General features: G+C 33.2%; 4 protein-coding genes across 4 annotated transcripts in view; 1 reads left to right on the forward strand and 3 right to left on the reverse strand.

Annotated features, from left to right (window-relative positions):
- Positions 1-3,563, reverse strand: part of HELRODRAFT_190223 (hypothetical protein) — a gene marked incomplete at its 3' end in the record, with an annotated part of 8,757 nt that extends 5,194 nt beyond the window's left edge. The window contains exons 1-5 of the mRNA XM_009012913.1: positions 3,367-3,563; positions 2,465-2,481; positions 2,214-2,272; positions 1,756-2,049; positions 655-757 (exon numbers count right to left, since the gene is read on the reverse strand). Of these exons, the coding sequence (XP_009011161.1) occupies positions 655-757; positions 1,756-1,824 (172 nt within the window). The 5' untranslated portion in view covers positions 1,825-2,049; positions 2,214-2,272; positions 2,465-2,481; positions 3,367-3,563. The remainder of the gene's footprint in view (positions 1-654; positions 758-1,755; positions 2,050-2,213; positions 2,273-2,464; positions 2,482-3,366) is intronic.
- Positions 3,564-4,583: 1,020 nt separating this feature from the next.
- On the reverse strand, positions 4,584-8,111 carry HELRODRAFT_190224 (hypothetical protein). The gene is made up of 5 exons (XM_009012914.1): positions 7,730-8,111; positions 7,278-7,502; positions 5,815-5,942; positions 5,323-5,530; positions 4,584-5,033 (listed from the first exon to the last, which is right to left on the reverse strand). The coding sequence occupies exons 1-5, from the start codon at positions 7,971-7,973 to the stop codon at positions 4,753-4,755; spliced, it is 1,086 nt and encodes a 361-aa protein (XP_009011162.1). The 5' UTR covers positions 7,974-8,111; the 3' UTR covers positions 4,584-4,752.
- Positions 8,112-9,229: 1,118 nt separating this feature from the next.
- HELRODRAFT_190226 (hypothetical protein) lies at positions 9,230-10,645 on the forward strand. Its single transcript, XM_009012915.1, has 2 exons — positions 9,230-9,934; positions 10,126-10,645. Exons 1-2 carry the CDS (start codon positions 9,604-9,606, stop codon positions 10,440-10,442), a joined length of 648 nt encoding a protein of 215 aa, XP_009011163.1. The 5' UTR covers positions 9,230-9,603; the 3' UTR covers positions 10,443-10,645.
- A 3,446-nt stretch (positions 10,646-14,091) lies between these two features.
- Positions 14,092-24,011, reverse strand: HELRODRAFT_190227 (hypothetical protein; the record flags this gene model as incomplete). Its single annotated transcript, XM_009012916.1, has 14 exons — positions 14,092-15,352; positions 15,537-15,783; positions 16,138-16,217; positions 16,509-16,625; positions 17,076-17,150; positions 17,319-17,403; positions 17,694-17,769; positions 18,291-18,421; positions 18,741-18,822; positions 19,178-19,246; positions 22,349-22,460; positions 22,824-22,900; positions 23,502-23,649; positions 23,944-24,011. The coding sequence occupies 14 exons, from the start codon at positions 24,009-24,011 to the stop codon at positions 14,485-14,487; spliced, it is 2,235 nt and encodes a 744-aa protein (XP_009011164.1). The 3' UTR covers positions 14,092-14,484.
- Positions 24,012-25,692: the final 1,681 nt, after the last annotated feature.

The raw sequence follows: 25,692 nt of genomic DNA on the forward strand, positions 1-25,692 counted from the left end.
AGTTACACATTCTTTTCACGTTAATGTTTTTTTTATAAATTATTTAAACTAAATTTTTGTCCTTCCTTGTGCCACCAATTAAATCATTTAATCAATAATCGATCAATATTTTTAAGACATAATATTAATATAGATTTTTATTTTCCTAAACCTCGTACTAACTTTTTTATTAATTCCGTCTTTCATGTCTCTTGTCGACTTTGGGACTTATTACCAATTCACGTAAAAAATTTGAATACTGCTGGTTTATTTAAAAATTCAGTTTATCAATTAATCTTAACGAATCATTTTTCCTCTTTCATTACCGGTTAATTCCCTGTGTAACTATGCTATTGTTTTCATTTGGTTCCTAAGGTTTTTGTCGATTAATTATTACTATTTTGTTTGGTTCTATTTTTTTTCTTTCTTTTATCACTTATTGTTTATCTTTGTTCGAATTTTATTCCAATTTCTGTTTCGGTGGCCCAACAAGTGCAAACTTCGGGTCTCCTAGTATTATGTATTTAATGATACTTTACTGAATAAAAGATTATTTGAATTGAATTGAATTGAATATATATATATATATGCGTGTGTGTATGTGTGCGTGTGTGGGTGGTGTGTGTGTATGTGTGTGTGTGTGTGCGCGCGCCATTTGGAATAAACAATCCCAACCTATGATAGGGACGACGATGATCCTGATGAATTCCTTAACGGCACTGGACTCGGCCATACCGTAGAAGGCACCCCCCACGCCAGCCACCAGGATACCGGCCACCTGTAACGTGATTCATAACGAGTTAACCTATGGCATGCAAGTTGTAGTAGAAGTCGTTGTAGTAGTAGCAGCAGCAGCAGTAGTAGCTGTAGCAACAGTAACAGTATTAGTAAAAGTGGTAAAAGTAGCAGCAGTAGTAGTAATAGTAAATGTAGTAGTAGTAATAGTAAATGTAGTAGTAGTAGTAGTTGTTGTTGTTGTTGTAGTAATAGTAGTAGTAGTGGTAGTAGTAACATGATTAAGTTACTATAATGAAAATGATTAAGTGATGATAACGTAAAGGATGATGATAAAATAAATTATCGTCATCCTTAGTAGAATGAAAAAAATAAAAGGTTAAAAATGTAAAAATAGTTTCATTCATTGACTTGGGTGATGATTAAAACCAGCGCAGTATGGTATATTGATAATAAATGAAAACTTTCGATGGATGTTTCAAGCGAATTCAAAGCATGTTTCATTTGTTTGTTTGTTTTTGTTGCTGTTGATGGGGTTACGTATTTTGAGTTGATGTGAAATCAATTTTATTCATAGTAAAACTGTATGTGTGTGTCTATAGGCATGATGTTTGCGTAGGTATGATGTATTAGGCTATTCTAGGTATGTATAGGTATGATATAGTATGATATGTATGGGTAGGCTATGATGCAAGAAGGTATTCTAGGTGTACAAATTGTATTTATATTGTATCTTCTCGTATGGTAGATACTGTTTTGTATGGTGTCGTTATGATGTTTTTTATGTTGATGATGTGATTTAGTGTGTTATCGTGATTGTTTGACAACGCGTTACAACAATTTTTTATCGAATTTTTGTCGTTGGTGTTTTTTGTGGTAAATTAGAATCATTATGTAGGATCGGTTGACAACAGCTATGAAAACATTACAACAAAACAAAAATACAACAACACAAATAACATAACATAAAACAATCAACACATACGAGCAAACAAAAGTAAACAAACAAACACCCACACAAACAAACAAACAACAACCGACCATGAGAACCATATTCAGTAACCCGAGAATGGTTTTGAAGATACAAGCACAAAAACAACATGATCCCATTTTGTCGTTGTTTGTGGTGTTGTCGTAGTTTTTTCGGCTGTTGGCGTTGGTGGTTTTGTTGTCGTTGCGTTTCAACAATCTATACTGCCGATTAATTTTGCTGGTTAAGGTTCTTGCTAATTTAGATTCGATATTTTTGGTATTTAATTTTGGTGGTTGATGTTACTAGTTCAGTGGTAATAACTTTGCATAACTCCTGAGATGTACGTATCAATGTTGAACTGTCTAAAATTTTTATAAAAATATTTACCAATATATATTTATTTAATAAATAAAATCAATAAAGAGCAACAAATCAAAAATAATAAATCATTTAAATTTTAAACTATTTAACAAAAAAAATTTTTAAATAAAAATTAAACGAGACCAACTTAATAGAAAGAACTAACTTTTATTCTGAAGTTTTCATTAATTGAAAAGTCAAAGCTGATTATCAATTTATAAGAATCCTGTATAGTATATCGATCAGTTAATATTATATATATATGTATGTATATGTATATATATATATATATATATATATATATATATGTTCATGTGTGATAAGTATATGTATATAAACGAATGTGTGTATCTGTGTGTGCGTGTGTGTGCATGTGTTTGTGCATGTGTTTGTGTGTGTGTGTGTGTGTGTGTGTGTGTGTGTGTGTGTGTGTACACTACGGTATTAATTTCAAACGTTGCTATGGCTTTAGCGTCCTTAATAAATATAACGTGTTTGACGATGATAAAGAAGTATGATGATGAGGATGATGATGATGACAATGATGATGATGGTTTGATGCGGAGAAGGTTGATAGTGATGCTAGTGATTATGATGATGATGATGATGATGATGATAATGATGGTTAGGTGGTAATGACGATGATAATGTTTGTGATGATGATTGATGATAACGATGAGGACGATGATGATGAGGATATGTTTTGATTGTTGGTGCTGCTTATCTACCTTTTTGGCAACCGATATTTACGATAATGATGATTACGTCATTATAGTTTTTGGTATATTTCCTATATTTTATCATTATTTTTATTATTATTATCATTATTATTATTATTATTTATATAACCCATAGCAAGGCTCTGATTAATGATGCTCCCTAGTTATGTGTTTCTATGGGAGGAGTGACAACAGCGAAATCACATCAAAACTTTGTTGATGTCATCGGTATTGTTAATGCTTTTCATTGTTCAGGTTATCTAACGCTATTAATACGGATACTGTTACTACTACTACTACTACTACTGCTGTTACTACTGCTGCTGCTACTACGACTGTTGCTGCTACTAGTAGGATAGGCTGCTACTAACCCAACTTCAGCTACTTCTTCTACTGCTACTGCTACTACTGCCACTATTGCTACTACTACAACAACAACAACTACTACTAAGTTTTTTTTTTGTTAGTATAATATTATTTAATTTTTATAGCACGTATATGTTAACGTTTTGTAATAATTTTTGCAACATTTTAATAACTAATAACTAACCCCTCGTGTGTGCGTGTGTTCAGTGTGTGTGTGTGCGCGCGCACGTGTGTGTGTGTAGTGTGTGCGTGTGTGTGTGCGGTGTGGAGATGAAATATTTCGTCAACCAAACAAACGAAAGCCAGAACACACTTTCCCAAAAACGTCAACAAACATGATTAAATTATAAACGTTCTATCCATCGAAACATGAAATTTTTAATATTTATTACATCATTAACGTTATTATTTTATTGTCATTGTAACTGCACTAGCAACCAGGTAGACTAAATAACGGTACTGTGGTTAGTAACAGTTGTATTGACAGTATCAGCTGTATGTAATAATTATAGTGAAGTAGTACTGTTGTAAATATTTTTCATGAATGAATTCAAATTAAAATTCAGTAGAGTACACAGTTGCACACACAAACGCACGCATACACAAACACAGACAAACACACACACATATTATCCATGTGTATGTTTGTGTGTGTTTGTAGGTGTATATATATATATATATATATATATATATATATATATATATATAGCATGCTATACAATGCACCTGGACTTGTTATGATTATATGGGAAAGTTGAATAATATCAGCATTTGTGTTTATCATACACACAGTTTAAAATCTGTTGATAAAATGTTTAACTGATTTGCATGGCTTGGATTGAAATCTGTATCTACTATGTATCATTGTATTATCAATATATTAATATATTGTGGTATGTATCATTGCATTGTATCATATCGTAATATATTATATACTAATGTGTCATATTATATCATTGTATATCATAAAGCATTACGCATTAAATTTTATTAGCGTATAAATTATTGATTAATACATCTGTATGTTGATAGCATATGTACGTTAGTAACAGTGTTGATTTGGTTATTTTCATAATCTCATTAAAACTGCTTTCTATGCAAACTTAAAATCAGCTCAAACATTTGAAGCATAAATTTCGCTCGTTCTATAGGATGGCGCTAGAAATAAACTATTGTCGTGAAATTTAAAAAAAGCGCACATGATATTTTTGTTGGACATGAACTTTTGAGTAAGGTGAACCTTCCCCATTGTGGAAGTTGAATGTTGGACCCCTCAAAATGTTCATCTCGTCATTTCCAGCTTTCTTTAAGCAAACAGGGAACAGTTTTGGATTGGAACGAAGACGCACAGAAACCGCGGTTGCAGTCGAAGAAAATGTGTGCACGGTTTTGTTGGTAGCTATAAAGCATTTGGTCATGTATTAATGTAACAATCGTAACGCTAAATAATATTATTTTTTAACAGCAATTTATCAACTATTTTCCGAAATTTTTTAAAAAACGTAAAAAAATCTTATTAATTTAATAGTTTTTACTGATCAAGTTCACTGAAAAAAAAACTGAAAATTAGCAAATGCACTTGTGAGTATTCTTTATTTATTTACTTATTTGACCATCCCATTATTTTCTTCTTCTCCGGCTCCCATTCCGTCCCGTTGCACCCGTAGCGCCAGTAGCACCCACATCGCCGGGATACCCTCCCACTCCATCCGAACCTCTCATGCCACGAGGCCCAGTAGCTCCTCTGGGACCGGTCGACCCTTTGGCTCCCGACGAACCGGTGCCCCCTCTGTTGCCGTATAATCCGGGATATCCATTCAATCCGATGTTCCCGGTCTGTCCCGTGTCTCCCGTGTCTCCTGCTGCTCCCGTTGGTCCCGTGAATCCGCGGTACGTCCTGTCTGATGAGTGGTGTCGTCGGTGGATTTTGGAAAGTTAAACAATAATTGAAGTGTTATTTAAAGTTTAAATAAAATGAGAAATAAATTTTTTATTCAGTTTATATATAATCACTTTTGTTGATTCATTCCAGAAAAGTTATAAAAGTTTTAAATAAAACTTATCATTTATTGTTGCCTTCCTTACTATAAAACAGCATTATTACATTTTTTATTAATTTTTACTATTGTTCTAAAAACCAACAATTAAAACACTACAATTTTAAATTAAATGTGATTAACACGAACCAACCCATCTGAACAACCGTCTGATCGTAGAGGTACCAGACGAGAACTTGCTGATACAAGTACTTACTCGATTCCAACCGGTTCGTTACCCCATCGAATAAATCCAACAATTTTACGCTCTCCGAGTGTCGAATCTTCTCAACATCGTCAACGAACGTCTGGGCGAATTCCGCCATTTCATCCGAACAGAAAGATAGCAACGTTTGGTTTAGCTGGATGGTTTGGTGTGTGTTTGTCTGTGTGACTGTGTGTGTGTGTATGTGTGTGTGTGTGTGTATGTGTGTGTGTGTGTGTGTGTGTGTGTGTGTGTGTGTGTGTGTGTGTGTGTGTGTGTGTGTGGTGTGGATGTAGTGTGTATGGGTGTGTTTGAAATATTTAAAATATTTTCTGAACGTACAATATGGGTGCGGGTTATAAACAAACACAGAAATACATGTTCGCTAAACTATAACAGTGTTGAAGTTGAAGATCTTGAATATTGGTATTCATTATATACCTTTCCATAAACAGTGCCAATGTATTCAGAGTTGGGTGCTACATTAAGGAACATCACGGATCTCTTGTCCCTTGCTGGCACCCCTTCGACTCCCTTAGCTCCCTCTATTCCCAGTTCACCAGTGTATCCTGACATGTTTTTGCATTGGTAGGTAGATGGAATTTGTTATACAAAATCATAAATTTTGATTTAACTGGGTTTTGTTTCAAAAATGTGTACGTTAAAGAAATTCGCAATGCATCAATATTTTATGAAGGTAGATGAAAGATTTCCATGCAATTGTATGTAAATGGATGAATTTATTTCCCAAAAGCCACTCAAGCATACAGACATCACATTTATAAGAAGTTATTTTTAATTTTTATAAATATCGCCCATTATTCCATCTATGTATATGTTGTAGTTAATTAAGCAGGATTTGTATGCATGTTAACAAACTTGCATGCTAGCATGTCCGCCTCAAGTTACAAGCATGAGACAAATGAGACTACAATCATCTGTCTCGCAACCGCCTCACTTATTCGATAACTTCATAGATTCAAACATTCATTAATTTTAATGCAACCTGTTGTTTGTTCGTTTGCTCATTCATTCACTAATTTATTCATTCATTCACTAATTTACTCGTTCGTTCGTTCGTTCATTTATTTGTTTGTGTGACTGTTGTTTATTCATTCTGCAATTATTCCGTGTCACGGTCAGAATGTTATTCTCAAGCGTTATATTTGAAGGTAGCAAGTCTGACGTGCATTTATTTTTCTTAACACTTGCAAGTTGGTTAATGAACGAGAATTGATATGTAGGAATCTACATTTTCAATTAAACCAACCACCAACTCAGATGACAAAATCAATCAGTAAAAAACTCACGGCTCACCACCGCTAAACTTTGGCTTTTAGAAAGCCAAATTGTACGTACCACGACGATGCACAACATCTTGCGCTATTAATGGTGGTTAGTTATCTTACTGTATATCACTATACTTCAACGTGTATGTGTGCGATTTCCATTTCTTTAATGCCTGTGCGTGTGTGTGCACTTGTGTACGTGAGTGATGTGTATCAATGCAAGCTATTTAGGTATAGTCAGTTATTTATAGAATTTGACATTGAGCAAACGAAATATTTGAACTGAAATTCAAACGTATCCTTTTGTGAAGTCACAAACATTTATTTGAATAAACTTGTGAAATGATCGAGTCAGATATTTAAAGACATTCTACCGACCAAGGTTATCTCTGTGATACGGTCACACGTGCAAGCAAGTCTGTATTATAACGCACAAACGTAATGTTTGTTTTCTACATGTTTACAAATATTCAGTGCACGCACTATAAATTACAATAAGTTTATTTAAATCTGCTGATACAAACACACGTGTACATATGCGTACACACAAACACACATACATATTTCAATACATACACCGACACGCACGTGCACGCACATATGAAGCACACGTACCAGTGAAGCCAGTGTATCCAGTTGATCCTGTAACACCAGTAGCTCCAGTACTTCCACGTGTTCCAGTCCATCCCATGTCTCCCTTCATCCCATTCAATCCCGGCAATCCTTGAAGACCGCTTGGTCCTAAAGCTCCCCTGACTCCAGTGACCCCGAACTGACCTCTCTTGCCCTCTTCTCCTGGCAGGCCCTTCAAGTTCAGACGACCATTGTCTGTTACTATGGCTGCATTCAATGGTAGGCAGAGATTATATACAAAGCAACATTAGCAGTTACATGTTACGTAATGGTAGACAGCCATATTGAATGGAATGAAAAATTTTTTTAATCATTTACACACAATTTTTCACTGACGAACTTGTAAATAAATTAAAAATGTAAGCACAATATAAACCAGATAAAACTGCTGATGAAGAAGATGAAGAAGAAGATGAAAAATGTATAATACCAACATGATAAATTTCTCAAAACGTCTGAAATGTAACCCTGGTAGATGGCCACCCTTGTTTGAATCTGCGACAACCTCTCCTCATAGTTATCCAACTTCCACGTCGTTTGGTAAAGGGCCGATGCCAGGTTCGAGTAAACATCATTCGAACAGATCGTGCAGTCTGAAGTCAATGTAGCGGCTTTTTCCGCTACCGATTGTGTTGCTATTGTCAGTATTAGTAGTAGTAGAAGAAGTAACTTTTTCATTTTTGTTGTCAAGTTAAAAAAGTTTTTATGTAGTTGAGATATATTGTTTCAAGTTGCAAATTAATTTCAAAAAGTTCATTTAAAACTACTACATCACAATTTTCAAAGATCAATTAACACATACAGTTAACTATATTCCGATTCATAAAAACATATACATATGTCTTCTATAAATGCGTATGTAAACACACACACACACGCAAGCACGAACACACGCACACACACAAATATGTATATATAGATATACTCTGTAATATTAAACAATTGAAAAACAGTAAGTTTGTGTAATGAAATTATTTTTTCAAATCACTTAACACAAATTGTTAAGCTTGTTCAATATGTAACGTATAATTACAATTATATATACGTATATATGAATATACATAGAAATTATTTCATATATTCACATAAATACGTCGTGTTTGTTAGTACATGCAGTCGCTGTAGTATAAAGCAATACACAAGCCACGATGCATTAAAATACATATCAAAGTTTTGCAAACGAATGAACGCATGAATTACTTGCTTTCAGTTTAATAAAACGTTGAGTTGTTTTTATGTGTTTGCGTGTGTGTGTGTGTATAAGCGTGTGTGTGTGTATAAGCGTGTGTGTGTGTGCGTGTGTGTGCACGTCTACTTGTTTACGTATGTGATTGCAACAACTTTCTTGAAAAGGCTTGGAGATGAAATAAAAGAAATGTCGTTCATCATAATAATCAGTGTCTGGATCGCTTATTGCGACCAGCAATTAAAAGTTAGACGATGAAAATTTTGTTTTGTTTAAGGCAAACTTTTTCAAAGGAGCATAAAAGTTGTAGAAAAGGCCGCCAAACGTTATTATTTATTTCATGACTTATCGTAACATTACACTAACATGAAACTGTTGAAGCATTTAATCGCTAAGATTTATTTGAGAAGTGTCAATGCGTGTTGTTTAATGATTCCGTCCTATTGACATTAATGCAATGCTCTTAAAGTACATATACTCATATATATATATATATATATATATATATATATATATATATATATATATATATACATATATCATATATATATGTTGGTAATAGACCATAATTTTTACAATATTCTATAAATTCTACAGAATATGAACGCCAAACATTCGGTAGAATTTATAGAATATTGTAAAAACATATATATATATACATACACATACACATATATATATTATATATATTACACACAATAATATATTGATGCATAAATAACTCTAATAAAAAGTAATAATAATGAAACAAACTCCTGGGCAGATAGAATTTACAAAATTAAAATTAAGCATATTAAAAGAAAATAATTTGACACATTCATGCGTGTATTCAAAAACTTATCTGTTAGTTAATTTCTTAATCGTAAAGGTTTTGTAAGAGCAGTAACTAAACCGACGATACCGTTGTGTTTGAGTCGAATAAACCGCTCAATATTCAAACGGATATTTCTAAAGGTACATTCAGAAGCCAATCCCAAGTTTTCAGTTTCCAAGATTATCAGCTTGTGGTACATATACATTTTTTCCACGTTCGTGGTTGGTAACAGTGTAAAACATCATCAATAACAACAAGCACTGCACATTATACATCTGAACATTGTATTTTGAATTAGTGTGAAAACGATGGCTCTATCTCAAAAACGTGTCATAGTATTTGTGTCAGCTGTAGTAATGGTGTCAGTTTCATGGGTGAATGGACAGCTTGGTGGTAGCAGCAGCAGCAGCAGCAACACAAACGATAGAGAATTCACGTTACCATCCTGCTTCAAACATGTTGCAGACGATCTCATCTTGAGGTTGAACGCGGCCAAGTCAAAGAACAAAGATGTTTTGGATAACTTGTTTGACAACATCAACAACATGAATGACGTATACAACGACCTACTCAGTCAGATAGATGATCTTCATAGAAAACTGAATGACACTCTGACGCTGCTCAAACAACCTCTTGAAAGTATGCTTATTTATTTATACATTTTTATTAATACATGTTCATAGCCTCATTTATACAAATCTGTTTTTCTTAACCATCTTCTAGCAAACTGATTTTTCACTTGGTTTACTCAGTTCTATATAAATGATTATCATTTTCTTACAATCAAGAAATGTTAAAAAACTAATAAACTTGAAACAACGACGTCAAAGGCATGGTACCCAGAGGCGACACGGGAGCACAAGGAGCAAAAGGGCTTCAAGGTTTTACGGGGGCCACAGGACTTCAAGGACCACAAGGTTCACGAGGCACGCCTGGAAGCAACGGATCAGTTGGAGACACGGGATACACTGGAGGAACTGGATTCATTGGGGCTACGGGATCAAGTGGTCTACGAGGAGCCACCGGAGAAAGAGGATTAACGGGAAGGAACGGAAGAGTGGGATTCACGGGCAACACCGGAGCTTCAACGGGTTTCCAACGACCGTCCACAAACAATTCTAATGGCAATAATGGGATGATCGTCTGAACGAACTGCAACTGCTTCAACCACGAACATTTCCGTTTTGCATGTGGTTTCACTCCTATTATGCTTAATAATATAAAAAGTAGAAAGTAATTTTTATTGTAACCTGGATTTGATAATGTATCAACTAGTATTATACAGGTTTGGTTGTAGAATTTTTTAATGTTTTTAAACATTATTTCTCAAAAAATAAAATTCAATGTCAAGAGAAGCGTTCAAATCATCATTGAATCAATCAGCTAGAAACGCGTGTTCGGTAAGATTGAACGTAGATGGGCGCCAACGAACTTTTGAAGAGTAAGCCTAGAAAATTGAAAAACTTTTGAATGGAATTCGCAAAATTTATATCTAAACAAGACGAACAAGTACATCAAAACGCTAAGTTTATTCAGAAAAATACGATCAAATGTAAAATCATCTCAAATAAGGAATAATGTAAAATCTTTCAAAATAATAATAATAACAAAGAACATCTAAAAAGAATAAAGTTGCCAATTATCATACAATAAAAAAACTGAAAAACAACGTTTGACAGTCAAACACACGCATGCATATGCACACAAATATCTCAAAACATGCCAACCTTCCTAAACAAATTAGTTTTCCATACATTTTTCATGTTTAAACAAACCAATTTCCATATTTAAAAAGAATTGTCTATAAACAATCCTCTATATACTTGGCGCTATCTAAATTTTATATTATTAAAGGCAAATTTGATAATTGCAAATTTGATAATTCACTTTCAAATTATATATATTATTTTAAATAACATTATATATGTATATATACATATACACAAATACTATATATACTTTTATATACTTTTTACATAGACACACAAATACGTATGAATAGGTATCTTGAAGAACCAACATCCAAATTAATAAATAAGAAACAGCAAGTTATAAAAAATGGTAGCAGAGGTGTGAATTAGTGCATTAGTGAATTGTAGCAACACCGAAGTAAGATAACAAGATGCATTACAATATAACGCATTCATTACAATATAACGCATTCATTACAATATAACGTATTCATTACAATATAATGCATTCGTTACAATATAATGCATTCGTTACAATATAATGCATTCATTACAATATAATGCATTCGTTACAATATAATGCATTCATTACAATATAATCCATTCATTAAAATATAATCCATTCATTACAATACAATCTATTCATTACAATATAATGCAACAAACATATCATTAAATAATGAGAATACAACATCACTTTATCATCACTGATGATTAATTATACTAAAAAACGCATGATGACGATAACTGCACAAGAATGTTCCTCAAATATTGTACATATAGGGTAATAGTCCAAAAGTCTGTGGAAAAAAGTTGATTCATCATATGTGGTTTCATTTATTACTACAATTACTACTTCCACAATCAGCATGGAAATGATTTAACGTTACTCAACCAAATTTGAATTCTTGACATCAGTGTTTAGGACAGAACATACACCCAGTTGCTTTTCTCCACCAACTACTACATGTGCGTACGTCTGAAAAGTAACGATGATGATTCTTCCACTGGACGAAGGAATGTAAAAATGAGAAGTGGAGAAATTATGATTTTGATTATGATACTAATAAGATATATGATACCACATATCTTTTCTCTCTCTCTCTCTCTCTCACTCTATCTCGCTATCTCTATCTAACTATCTATCTTTTTTTCTATTTTAGATAGACACGTGAAAATTTAAATATACAGCTTTAATTATATATAATATTCCACACCTTATAATGTATACAAATTTCCGAAAATATGAAGTAATAAATAAAATGTTAAAAAAGTTATACAAACTGAATAATGCAAATACATAAATTCATGTACATACAACATAACAGAAACACAAAACCACACAAAATAATCAATTTAATTGTAAATTTCACATCCATCTCCAAACTAAATGTCAATATTTTTAACTCGCATGAACTTAGTAACAAGACGGGAAAACTTAATCTGTTTCTAGCAAGGTTAATGGATAGGTACTGGTCTAAAATCTACTAGTATTCAAACACGATTTTTGTACCTACCATAAATTCACCCTCATATAACTATATAGTTTAAAGTCATCGTCGTTATGAACCATCATCGTCATTAATCATCACAGTCATTAATCATCATCGTCATTTTCAGTAATCATATCATCCTTATAATCGTCAATGGACGTCACTAAATGATGAATCAATTCTAATTAAACATCTGATTGCGTTATATGCGCCCTGTTTGACCACAAATTTTTTCTCTAAACAAATAATTTCATACCTTGTCTCTCAAATTTGTTGTCGCGTGTGTTTGTTTGCCTGATCATTCTATCTATCCATCTCAGCTTCTTCGTGTTTCTTTAATTTTACGATACACATTATTAAGTAACCTTCAAACATTCATACCTCAAAAAGCGTAAGCGTACACACACACACACACACACACACACACACACACACACACACACACACACACACACACACACTTCTCTAATATCACGTTCTCTCCATTTAACCATCCATTTCTAAAAAATAGTAATAAATAAAAATAAATAATAGAATAAATAAAAACAGTAGCAGACAGCGTTACATGGCAATGCTATTCGACTAAATTGTAAAAAAATATAAGTAAATAATTTCACAATATAAAGAAAGCTTGATTATAAGACAAAATCATTAAACAACATCGAAATAAATAAGTGGCAGAAAACAGTGACAAAAAATGAATAAAAATTAATTATATCATTATTAAGTATTATTAAATTATTAAGTATTATTAAATTATTAAGCAGATCATAATACGGCATTAAGTTATAAACTGCTCTTAGCGAGAAATCTATCAATTTATTCATCATGTCTAAGGAACACGTCTAAGGGACCTATGAATGGGTGCAATGAATAAAAAAAACTATTCACATCGTAAAATTTCAAAACTTTGTCAAAAAAAAATAAATAAAAAATCATTTCAGGATTAAATGAAACATATATCTGGCAGGAATAAACCCAAAAAAACATTTACTGGAAGAATCGGAAAAAATTTTGACCGTCGGAATTATGTATTCACCATGTCTTGTTTGAAATGGAAATTGGCAACACACGTAAATAAACAAAATATAATTCTAAATGGTTGTTTGGTTAAAATAAACTTGGTAGATACCTTATTGCATGCAGCGAATACAATAGGTGTATTAGGTAATAACCAATAAGTAAATTCATTAAAGGATTAATTACATTTTTATTGAATTTTCCAAAAATTAATCCAACTATTATATTAATACTTCAATTTTAAACAACTGTAAAAAGTTTTCTTGATGAAATATTAAAAGGAATCGAGGTTAATAAAATCGGTATAAACTGTGTGTGTGTGTGTGTGTGTGTGTGAGAGATTGTGTGTGTGTGTGAATGTGTGTGTGGTGAATGTCATTTTACAAAAATTAATAATATATATTTATATATCAAAAAGACTGCATATGATTTCTTCAAGTTGGATGAAAAAAACAAAGATGTCTGCCAGTACAATTGTACAACAATTACGTAATAATAATAAATTAGTTATAAAAATTGAATAAAATTAACATTAATTAATCAATTATGATAATTAACTAATTAAACATCCACACAAACTAGAAATAAAACGTTAAATCTACCTTCATGATAATTAATTATTCCTAAACAACTTCAATGGTTTTAGAAATAAATAAATAAACACCAACTACTTCAAACATGGGCATGACAAGGATAAGTAAGTAAATTAGCGTCATATCTTGAAGTAACATTGGCAGTGTCGAGACAAAGAGAGAGAAGACATACACTTACAGAAATGCGCTTGAATAAAATGACACATAAATCAGAAGAAATTTTTAAAAAATCGCAAATATATAAACATACACGCAGGGACTCACACACGCACGCACACAAACACTCACATACACACGTACACGGCGTACAGACATTTATAACTTTATTACGCAAAGGAGTTAATGTATACGAAGGAAAGCACAACACAAAGTAAATTAAGTTTAAAATGTTTTCATTCTCCAGGCTTCTGTTCGAATCTTTTTGGCGGAAGGGGAGGGTGAGGACGAGGTGGGGGTGGTTTCGAACCCAAACTCGAGTTCCTGCTGTGAGTCTTGGGGGCTGGTTTTGGACTGCCGGGTGTCGCTTGAGCCCCAGGACTTTCAGAGGGGCCCAAGTAAGGGTAGTTAGGTTTTGGTGGGATGTTGGATGATGGTGTAGCTGATGTGGAGGACTGGTTGAATGATGACGACAGTACCGATGGTGATGTTAATGATATCCGTTGCTGTGGTTGCTGCTGTTGGTTGAGAGGTGCCGACGATGCATGGGGACTAGATATGTTGGAATCTGAACTGCTAATGTTACTATTGATGACCTGTTGTTGTTGCTGCTGTTGTTGTTGTTGTTGTTGCTGCTGCTGATGGGGATCATTGTTGAACTGGTTGGTGGGGGTAGCAGCATGGCTGGGTAACATTGCAACATCGGGAAGTTGTGGCTGAGGCATTGTTTGAACTTGTGGGGCCACCTGCTGTGGCTGTTGCTTCATCGTCGCAGGAAGTATAAACCCGGGAGAAGGTGCAGCAGCTTGCGGCTCAACATTTGACCTGACGGGTTTGTCCGGAGGTGGCATGGTTGGTCGTTCGGGGGGAGGCACGCGAGGTTTCTCCAGCCGAGTAACGGGAGTGTATTCGCTGGTGGTCATCAGGTGTGAGAAGGAGGTGACCAGTCCGTCGGGAGGAGGTTGAGGGGCTTGCTGTTTCTTAATCCTCTTCATGGTTGTGCTGGCTGGAGTTTGTGAGATGATTTGCTGCTGTTGAGGAGGCTGCACTTGCTGCTGTTTCTGTTGCTGTGGAGTAGTGCTGCTCGAAACGTCTGCTTCTGATCTGGTAGGTTCAACGGTTTATTTATTAATAATATACAAAGTAAAAACATAAAGGGCTCGTATAATTTTAATAACGCTTGAAGTCATTTCAAAGTTGAAAATTAACCAACAAATAACGTAGAGTAAGAAAGACATCAAAATATAAACTAACATAAACGAGTTCAAAATAATTAAGCCCTTCTTACTCTTTATCATTCTCATCATCATCGACAACATCATCATCATTATCATCATCGCCATCACCATCAACATTGTTACAAAGATCATCATCATCACACTTCTTGTTATCTGGCTGAGTGGAGTAGCTTGGCAGGATGTTGTACTGCTGCTGTTTGACGTGAATGGATGGATCGTTCAGACTGATGGCTGCAAACTTTTTATATTCAAAGTTGGTCTCGGGTGATTCGTTGCTGGTCGTTGTGAAGTTGATCTCTGAAGAAAAGTGTGTATGTGTCTGTCTGTGTGTATGTATGTATATGCGTGCGTGTCTGAGATGTGTGCATGTGTGCGTGTGTGTATGTGGCGCGTGTGTGTGTCTAGAACGTCTGTACTACTATAGCAAAAATTAAGTATTGTTCTAATAATTCATATTCGTTTTTATTTCTACCATCATTCTTATTATCATCCCCTCATCGTCGGTGTCAGCATTATAAATACCATCCATCATTTCTGACATCACGATCATCAACATCATCATCGTCATAACCATCATCATCACCACCATAATCATCATCGTCGTCGTCGTCACCATCATCATCGTCGTCGCCACTATCATCATCACCACACCTCCAGGAAAGATGGCATTGGAATGAACGACGAGCATTTCCACCAACGAACTCTGCATCCCAGTTGTCAGCATGTTCGGCCTTCGTGATGAAAATGACGACGACGACGATGATGATGAAAATGATGATGATGACGATGACGTATATGGTGACGAGGATGAAGTATATGATGATGAGGATGAGTAAGGTATGTGATAGAGATAACGACAAAAGTACCATCCCCAGATATAAAAAAAATATATATCACGAGATGATAATACAGCAATAAAAATCAATGATATAGAAGATTACCGCATCACCACCACCATAATCATCATCATCATAATCATCAGTAGCGGCAGCAGCAGCGATAGCAGCAGCAGCAGCACGTACCCCACGTCTCCGGGAGCCCAGATAAGATTAGGCCCCATGACGAGTCCGATGTTTGCTGGGGACATCTTGTTGACATCTGAACACTCTGACAGTTTCTTGAGGAATTTGATTAGGTACCTTTGTGGTAGTATAGTACGATGATGATGATGAAGATGATGATAAAGCTATGATGAGGATGATGATGAATATGATGATGGCAATGAAGATGATGACGATGAAGATGATCATGAAGATGATGATTATGATCTACAACTTTCAAACGTGATGATGATCAAAATGTTCGTTATGATGACGCCAACGATAAAATGACGTCACCGTTAGGAGATCAGGCACTACATGATAATTGAACTGACATCACCACCATCGTCATTACGTAATGATCATTATCACAATTATCATCGTAACTATCATCATTATGACCTTTCTTAGATAATCATCTAAGTCATAATCACAAACTCGTCTTTGCTATTCATCATCATCGTCGTCGTTATCATCAAAATCGAAGTGATCATTACTATTGATTATCGTCCGTTTTCATAATTATCATAATCATAAAAAGTGACCGACCTTAAATTAACATAATTTATTCTGGGCAGTTTAGCTGCTACATCCTTCAAATAATTCGCCACCTGGTCTGCTGGTCTGCACGCAAAATTATGAAATAACAATTACAACTTTTTATTCATAATTTATATATTATAATTAAGTAGAGTTATTATGAAATACACACACACACACACAAATAAACACACAAACAAACAAACACACGTACACAGACAGACAAACACACACACACACATAAACACGTACAATTCATTGGCCTTCATCCATTCGTTATAAAGATCACACGTCATCAGTGGATCTGGAAGCTCTCTAAGGTACTGTTTCAATACGCCTGCGTGTGTGCGTGCGTGTGTTTGTTTGTGTTTGTTTGTGTGTGTGCGTGCGTGTGTGTGTGTGTGTGTGTGTGTGTGAAATTTTGTTTGTATTAGGTTGATTTAGACGTACATTTGTACATTTCATTTGTCTAATTTGAGTAGTGATAAAGGACACTGAGACTGAACAACTGCCTCAAGACTCAACAAGACATCGTAAATAAGCAACCAGCAACAACACCAGGAAGACCACCAACAACAACCACAACCAAACAAATCACCACCAACGATAACGACAACAACAACTAACTAGCAATGACATTGACATCGACCTCATCGACGCCGGCGATCACAGATCCAGATGATATGTTGGAGTTAAAAGCTGACTGCTCGGTTTAGTAAAATCAAAAATGAAATTACAAACAATAAAAACAGCAAAGATACAACAACAGCCAAAAGAGCAACGACTAAAAATGTGACAACAACAACAATCAAACAACAATTAAACAACAATCAAACAACAATCAAACAATACAACAACAGCCACGATAATAACAAGGAAAAATCATTTGCCAAAAAATATGAAATTATTTTCACAAACTTTCAGTTTTTTCATCTTTGATGACGATCCAGCTAGTCGGAAAAGACCCTAAAATATCGACATATTGACGTCATCATCATCATCATCCTCACCATCGCCATCATCATTATCATCATTAGAATCATAGCTATGAGTGTAAGCATACAATCATCATCAACATACTTCTTATAATCATACATACACACAACACACAAACAAACACACACAACGAACATACACACATAAACGCACGCACGCGCACAACACATACTCACACACATACATACACACCCATACACACACACACATACACACACACACACATACTTCTTCTTCCAAGGCGTGTTCATACAAAAACTGAACACACTCCTCTAGAACCAGAGCTATATCTCTGTTACCTCTCTTTTCAACGTGCTCGCTTAATGACTGGCCAAACACAGGCTTGTGAACAGAGAAATCTGTGATACATTTTTATGATTACAAATGTGTTCAATTCGCGATGGCTTAATGGTTAAAATGTCTGGCACTAGTATCACAGAGGCCAGGTTTGAAAGCAAGCAGATTCCAGCTTATCATCGCATGCAAGTGCGTGATGCGTTATTTACATACATGGTGCGTGTTTGTTGTTGATAGCTCTGAAAAAATCTAAAGAGGGAATTGTAATGAATATTAAGCTAGTAATTATTAACATTTTATCTTAATCACCATCAAATTAGACCAAATCAATCGTCGTCATCATCACCGTCATTATTTCAACCAACCAGCCGGCCCACCTACCAAAGCATTCTTTAATTCGAGGTATGGCTTTATCAAAGTAGGCCAGAGATTTTCTGAGGAATTCCGCCTGTGCCTCTACCAGCTATATACATACATCATCAGTCAGTCGCATTGGCAGTAATAATGACGACGACGATGATGATGACAATGATGACGATTAAAATGGGGATAATGAGAACGGTGAGTAAAAAAAAGAGTAATTGTGGAAAATGTAATGGTGGTTGGTGTATTCGAGTTAACGCATTATCACCATCATCCTCACTATCAACGCCATCATCATCACCGTCATCATCATCTCTATCACCATCATCATCACCACGACAAAAATCCTTCACCACTGTCATCATCATCACCATCTCTATATTATCAACATAACCATAATCGTCATCACAAAAAAAACCATATCAGCATCATGATCATTATTATAATAATTCAACCTCAAGCAAACTTTGGTTTATTTCAACTTCTTTCGAAGAGAAACTGTACATCTCCGTGGCTAATTGGTCCTGATGGTGATGATGATGACGACGATGACGAGGAAGACGACGACGACGATGATGGTTTCAATCACTCAATCAATCAATCAATCAATCAATCAATCAATCAATCAATCAATCAATCAATCAATCAATCAATCAATCGATCGATCGATCGATCGATCGATCGATCGATCGATCGATCGATCGATCGATCAATCAATCAATCAATCAATCAATCAATCAATCAGTCAGTCAATCAACCAGTCAATCAACCAGTCAATCAATCAATCAACCAACCAATCAATGAAACAGGCATTCAACCATCAACGAACCCTAATAGTTTCGACTCTCGTGATAGCATCTTCATAGTCAATCTTCGTCTCATCAACTTTCTGCTGCGGAACTGTTCCAGCTTGGTACTGCTTCTGAGCCGAATAAAATCTGATCGGTTGATTGATTGGTTGGTTGATTGATTGACTGATTGGTTGATTGATTGATTGAGTGATTACCGGCAGATAAATGTTGTTATGACTGATTGATATTTTTTAAAGAAATGGTTGCTAGGAAGCGTTCATTTAATTCAATGATTAACCAATCAGTCAACCAATCAACTAACTAACCAATCAAACAAGAAATCAACCAGCTAACCAACCGACCGACCGACCAACCAAACAACCAACCAATTAACCAACCAACCAACCTTGCTTTGGCAGCATCCATGTCCAATGTTTTTGTGTTCAGCTGCTTCTTCAGTTTTTGGATAGCGGGATAATCATTCTGTGACAGTATAAAATAAATAATAAAACGAATCTACAATAATAATAAAATAATAATAATAATAATAAATAATAACAATAATAATAACAATAATTATTAGTAAAAAAAATATTATGACTAATACAATCAATCCGTTCAAATGAGTTAACAAGGAAGTTTACACAGCGTAATCTGAAGAGAAAATTTTTAAAATCACACAAAAATAAACGCGCACACGCACACGCACACATACACACAAATACACACACACACAAACACACACATCGCAGGTAAAAAAAATACCAACACAAAACAGTGCTATGCAAATAAGGATGCTAAAAGTTAAGAATACAATCGCTATTGTGAATGTTGTTTGTATGCTCTTTAATGTCAAAATTCTTTGATGGTGGATCTTATGTTTTTATTATTATTAATTATTATCATCAAATTACGTCACGATATAATTGTGATGCGGTAGTATAGATTTGCATACCTGTCTACTGGATGAAATTATGTAAATTAATAAGTAAATAAAATAAAATGAATAAATAAATAAATAACATGGTAAAACGTCATATAAGCCTACAAACCACACGCACAACACATGCATACACACACGCACACAAACACACACACTCATAAACAAAAACAGATAAAAGATATAATAAACAAACAAATTAGTAAATAAATAAAAATGAGTGTAGCGTATAACTACATAATCACAGAAATACTAAACTAACTAATCATTACAAATACCTTGTAAAAAGATTTGTAATGCACGAACAATAAAATCTGTCTTTATTATTATTATTAACCTTATCATTTCACCATCACCATTATCAACAGAATCCTAATTATTATCATAATCATCATTTTCATCATCATCATTATCATCATCATCTTCATCATCATCATTACCATCATCACCATCATTATTAAAAGAACTCAAAAACGCATAGTAATTACTACGTATGTAGGTAATAATTCTTGAAACATCATCATCATTATTTATTTCACAAACAGTCCCTTTGGGAATTTTATCCCTTGTAAAATTGATGGAAACATTTAAAAAGTGGAAAATACAGAAATAATTGTCTCACTACTCTCAGTTTTGCTTTCACTTTCCGAAAAACAAAGCCAGCTTATGTAATGCATAGAGGACGGAATCACTGTCTTCACTGTCGTCAACAAACATCATCACCATGACTATTCTCATCAGTCAACCAACCAATGAAACAAATACAGAAACTTTTAGCTTAATTTATAAATAAACACACAATAACAATTTCAAAATTTTTTTAACATAATCTAAAACGCCTATCAAACAATACAATTATTATCTTTATCATCATCGTAAACTATCATAAACCATCATCACCATCGTTATAACTAGTATCATCATTATCATCTATTAGTCAGCCTAATCCTAATACCATAAGTATCATCCTCTATATCATGATTAGTATCATCGTGATGACACATCAAACGATCAATCTTACTGTTACCATCATCCTTATCATTAAAATTAGTATCATCATTTTCATCTGTTAGTCAGCCTAATCCTAGTATCATAAGTATCATCATTTGTATCGTAATGAGTAAATGATACATTAATCAATCAATTTTACTACTATTATCATCACAATAATAATCTTTATTTTCATTATATCATCATATACTCTGTTGAAATTATGAAGCGTACTATCGCCATCATCATCATTAATTAATCATTCATGAGTGGTGTAACTGAAAAGTATCTATCATATATCCAAATTGGAATTAGCATAATTTATTCACCCTAGCTATCACAATCATGACTTCATCGCTATCATCATCATAATAACTGCATCGTCATCGTCATCATCAAAACAACTGCATCGTCATCGTCATCATCATCGCTATGTCATCATTACCATCACCATTGGCAACATCATATGAACTTCATAATTAAAAATGTACACATCCTCTCCTCAATTAAAAAAAAACCATATATATATATATATATATATATATATATATATATATATATATATATATATATATATGCTATAATTATACACCCCCTATCAATTATTATAATTAACAAATTGCTATTATGAAATGATAAATAATAACAATTAGTTGATGTAGTTCACATCAATTTAACAGCAGCAGCAATGCAACAACAACAAACCACGACAACACAAAACAACAAAAAAACCATTGAACCAGCAACAACCACAACAACAATAAAACCCTTGAACCAGCAACAACGCAACAACAACAACATCCACAGCAACGACAAAACATAAACAACAAATAACCATTGAACTAGCAACAACGCAACAAAAACAACAACAAACTAAAACAACAACAACAAAAAACTCATTTAACCTCTAAAATATTCTGTAGAAATTTCAATGAATTGTTCTCAATTAGGATGTCCAACATGATGATCTCTGTTGCCAGATTGTGCTGCAGACCAGAGGCCAGATCAAAAATTTGACTGGTGGATGGATGAATGGATGGATGAATGGATGGATGAATGTATGAATGAATGAATGAATGAATAAATGGATGAGTGTATAAATGAATGAATGAATAAATGGATGAGTGTATGAACGAATGGATGAAAGAAAGAATGAATGGATTGAAAGACGAGTGCATGAACGAATGGATGGATGAATGAATACATGGATGAATGAAAAAGAGAAAGTGAGAGAGGAAAAGACTTTACTTCAAGAAAACAGTTCAACCATCCTAAAACAAAAAAACAACAGCTAAAAAATTTATAGCACAACCAAAATCACTACAGATTATATAACAAATTTAAAGAAACAGAAATGTACAAGAAAAAAGATTAAAAGACCTTGAAGGTGTATTTTCAGTCAACTGCACAGAAGACTCCTTCAACGTCTGCCACAGACCATGTTCTGGTATCTTTCTCTAATTAATCAGTCAATCTAACATATCAGACTATTTATCGGATTTAAATCTAGTGAATACTGAAAAATTTTTATTTTTATCACTACAGCATCATTCTTATCATATTATTACATAATATTATTATCATTGCTATTATTATTATTAACACTATATCATTTCATTATTACTATTTTACTGACTTCAAACAAAAAAATAATACTAAACAATACAGACAAGGGAACAAAAAACTTCAGAAACATTATTGCTATAGCCATTTTCAAGCTATTAAAAAATGAGTCAATCTATTAAAGACATGCCATGCAAACTTATTACAATCGTACATTACATAAATGTACATGTAAATAAACTGTATGTAAATATTATACAATACAATACAATACAATGCAATACATTACAATGCAATGCAATCCAATACAACACAATACAAACATTAAATAACATACAAAGAAAAACAACAGCAATGGAATAGCTATCACTGAGTTGAATATAAGCTATCTAGGAGTAAAAGGAAATTTAAAATTTAAATTTTCAGTAGTTAAACAGTGTTTAAAAACGATGATTTAATTTTACGAAAAAAGATAAATAAATAAAACAAATTTACCAATCTCTTGTCTGTTTCAGTGATTTGACTGGGACTCTTGACACACAGTACCAACTTTTTCTGGATATTCTGGCAAACCATCTTTAAGAGTTCTACCCTTCTTTCTAGGTTCAACTCTTCTTCGTTTAAAACTTCTGTCTTCTCTGCTCTGTTGATGGATTTCAATTAGTCAATTTAATTAATATTATGAAAAATATTAATTAGTAATATAAATAAAATTATTATGGAAATTTTTTTTAATAAAATAAATAAGTTCATAAACAAAATATTATGAATCAAAAATTTTTTATTTTCGTTTCATATTCAATTTTTATTCAGATATTATTGCTATAGATAGTTATTAAATACTTGTAAAAATCATGGAAATTAAAATTCAGAAACTTTAAAAAAATTAATTGAAAAAAAAAACTTGAGTGAGATAAGATAGGATACAGATACCCACCTGCCTAAGTTCTGGTCAATATTTTGCCTGACTCTTTGAATCTGCTTTCTAAACGAGGAAGCAGCCATTTATTGATTTACACTCTTGCAAAAAATATTCACATAAATAAATATTAAAAAAGAAATATAAATATTTTTTACAGCTTTTCAGAAAAATTAATTTAATTAAACGACATTTAAAGTTCCGTATTTTAAATAGATATGATAGTAAGTCAAAAATTAATGATACGTAATGGAAAGCCATATACGTAAATTTAAACATTTTAATATACCCCTGAAGTTATTGGTATACCAATGAATTTTAAACTCAATTGTACATCAATGAATCTTAAACTCAATTGTATACCTATAAATGCTAAACTCAATAGTATACCAATGAAGCTTAAACTCAATGGTACAAATACCAGTTTGTATACCAGTTTACTGTCGATATTTTTATTTAATAGCAACTATACTGGTTGTTAACCATATACGTAATTTTGTACGTGTATACAGAATACCAATGAATTTTTCAAGCCTACACAGTACTAATACGATAATCATTAATTTGATACTCCCAAAGATTGCAAAAATTGAATCAAAAGCTCCAATATTTAATCAAAAACCCGCTTTCAAACACGGTTGTACACAATTCATTTATTTCATTCTTTTAAATTAAATTGAAAATAAAATACTAAGCAGCACTAAATCACAAACAAAAGGTAACAAAATGAAACTATTCATTTGTGTTTCATTCTTGTAGTAGTAAAGATAAAGATATATATATAAATATATATATACATATATATATATATATATATACATATATATACAAATTATATATATATGTGTGTATGTATATATATATATATATACATACATATATATATATTATAAAATGCTGGAGTTAATTCAATAAGTCATTGTTTATGTAAAAAAACCTTCGGAATACAGATTTGTAATAATCCAACTTTCTAGACTTAAAGAGCGTGGGGTAACATTTCTTACTTACAATAGATGGCGTCGAAAGTTAAAACTACATTTAAATAAAATGAAGTAGCGAGAGATAAAGAAAGAAAAATAACACGTGCTAAACTGCATGAGACACGATAATACGCAAGCAAACGAAACACAGAAATGCAATTTATACTAATAATATTTATATTTGTACAATTAATGATGATCGAAATTAAAATGCTGACTGCTGAACGGGTTGAATTGAAATGCTCGTCAGTAAGAACCTACCTGATGGAGTGACTGATGGATTGATTGATTGATCGATTGGTTGATTGGCTGATCGATCGATCGATCGATTGATTGATTGATATAAGTCATTAATATTAATGAAATCACAAAAAAGTGTTTCGAAATTATCAAAATGTTAATAACGCCATGCCAATCATCCTAAATTTGACAATAAAATACAAAAAAACGATGTATAACTTCCGTTTTCAATAAAAAAATTTGTTGAAGGAAATAATCAATTAATTAATTTCTGATTAACTAATCAGTCAATTAATCAATTAATCAAACAATACAAAACATCACGCAATGAAAATTAAAAAAAAAACATGAAAACATATATCATTACTTTGTCCTCAATTATAACATCTGAATGAAATATATCTCGACAAAACCAAGATACTTAAAGTGAATTTACAATCCCTATAATCCCAATCCCAACACAAACCAAGGATTACGATTAAAATATCCTCGAGTTTAAATAGAATGGGATTGCAAATTGAGATAAAGCAAGATGACGCGATAGATG

Source organism: Helobdella robusta, assembly GCF_000326865.2.
Source record: "Helobdella robusta unplaced genomic scaffold HELROscaffold_11, whole genome shotgun sequence".
Taxonomy (NCBI): Eukaryota; Metazoa; Annelida; class Clitellata; order Rhynchobdellida; family Glossiphoniidae; genus Helobdella; species Helobdella robusta.

Bases quoted from the DNA above. Each gene is read 5' to 3' on its own strand.
- HELRODRAFT_190224 (XM_009012914.1), bottom strand. From the start codon at position 7,973: ATGAAAAAGTTACTTCTTCTACTACTACTAATACTGACAATAGCAACA. The intron at 5,943-7,277 runs GTACGTGTGCTT...AAAACATGTCAG, and splicing joins TGGATACACTGGCTTCACTG to GATACACTGGTGAACTGGGA. The intron at 5,034-5,322 runs GTTGGTTCGTGT...ACCACTCATCAG, and splicing joins TCAGACGGTTGTTCAGATGG to ACAGGACGTACCGCGGATTC.
- HELRODRAFT_190226 (XM_009012915.1), top strand. From the start codon at position 9,604: ATGGCTCTATCTCAAAAACGTGTCATAGTATTTGTGTCAGCTGTAGTA. The intron at 9,935-10,125 runs GTATGCTTATTT...ACGACGTCAAAG, and splicing joins GCTCAAACAACCTCTTGAAA to GCATGGTACCCAGAGGCGAC.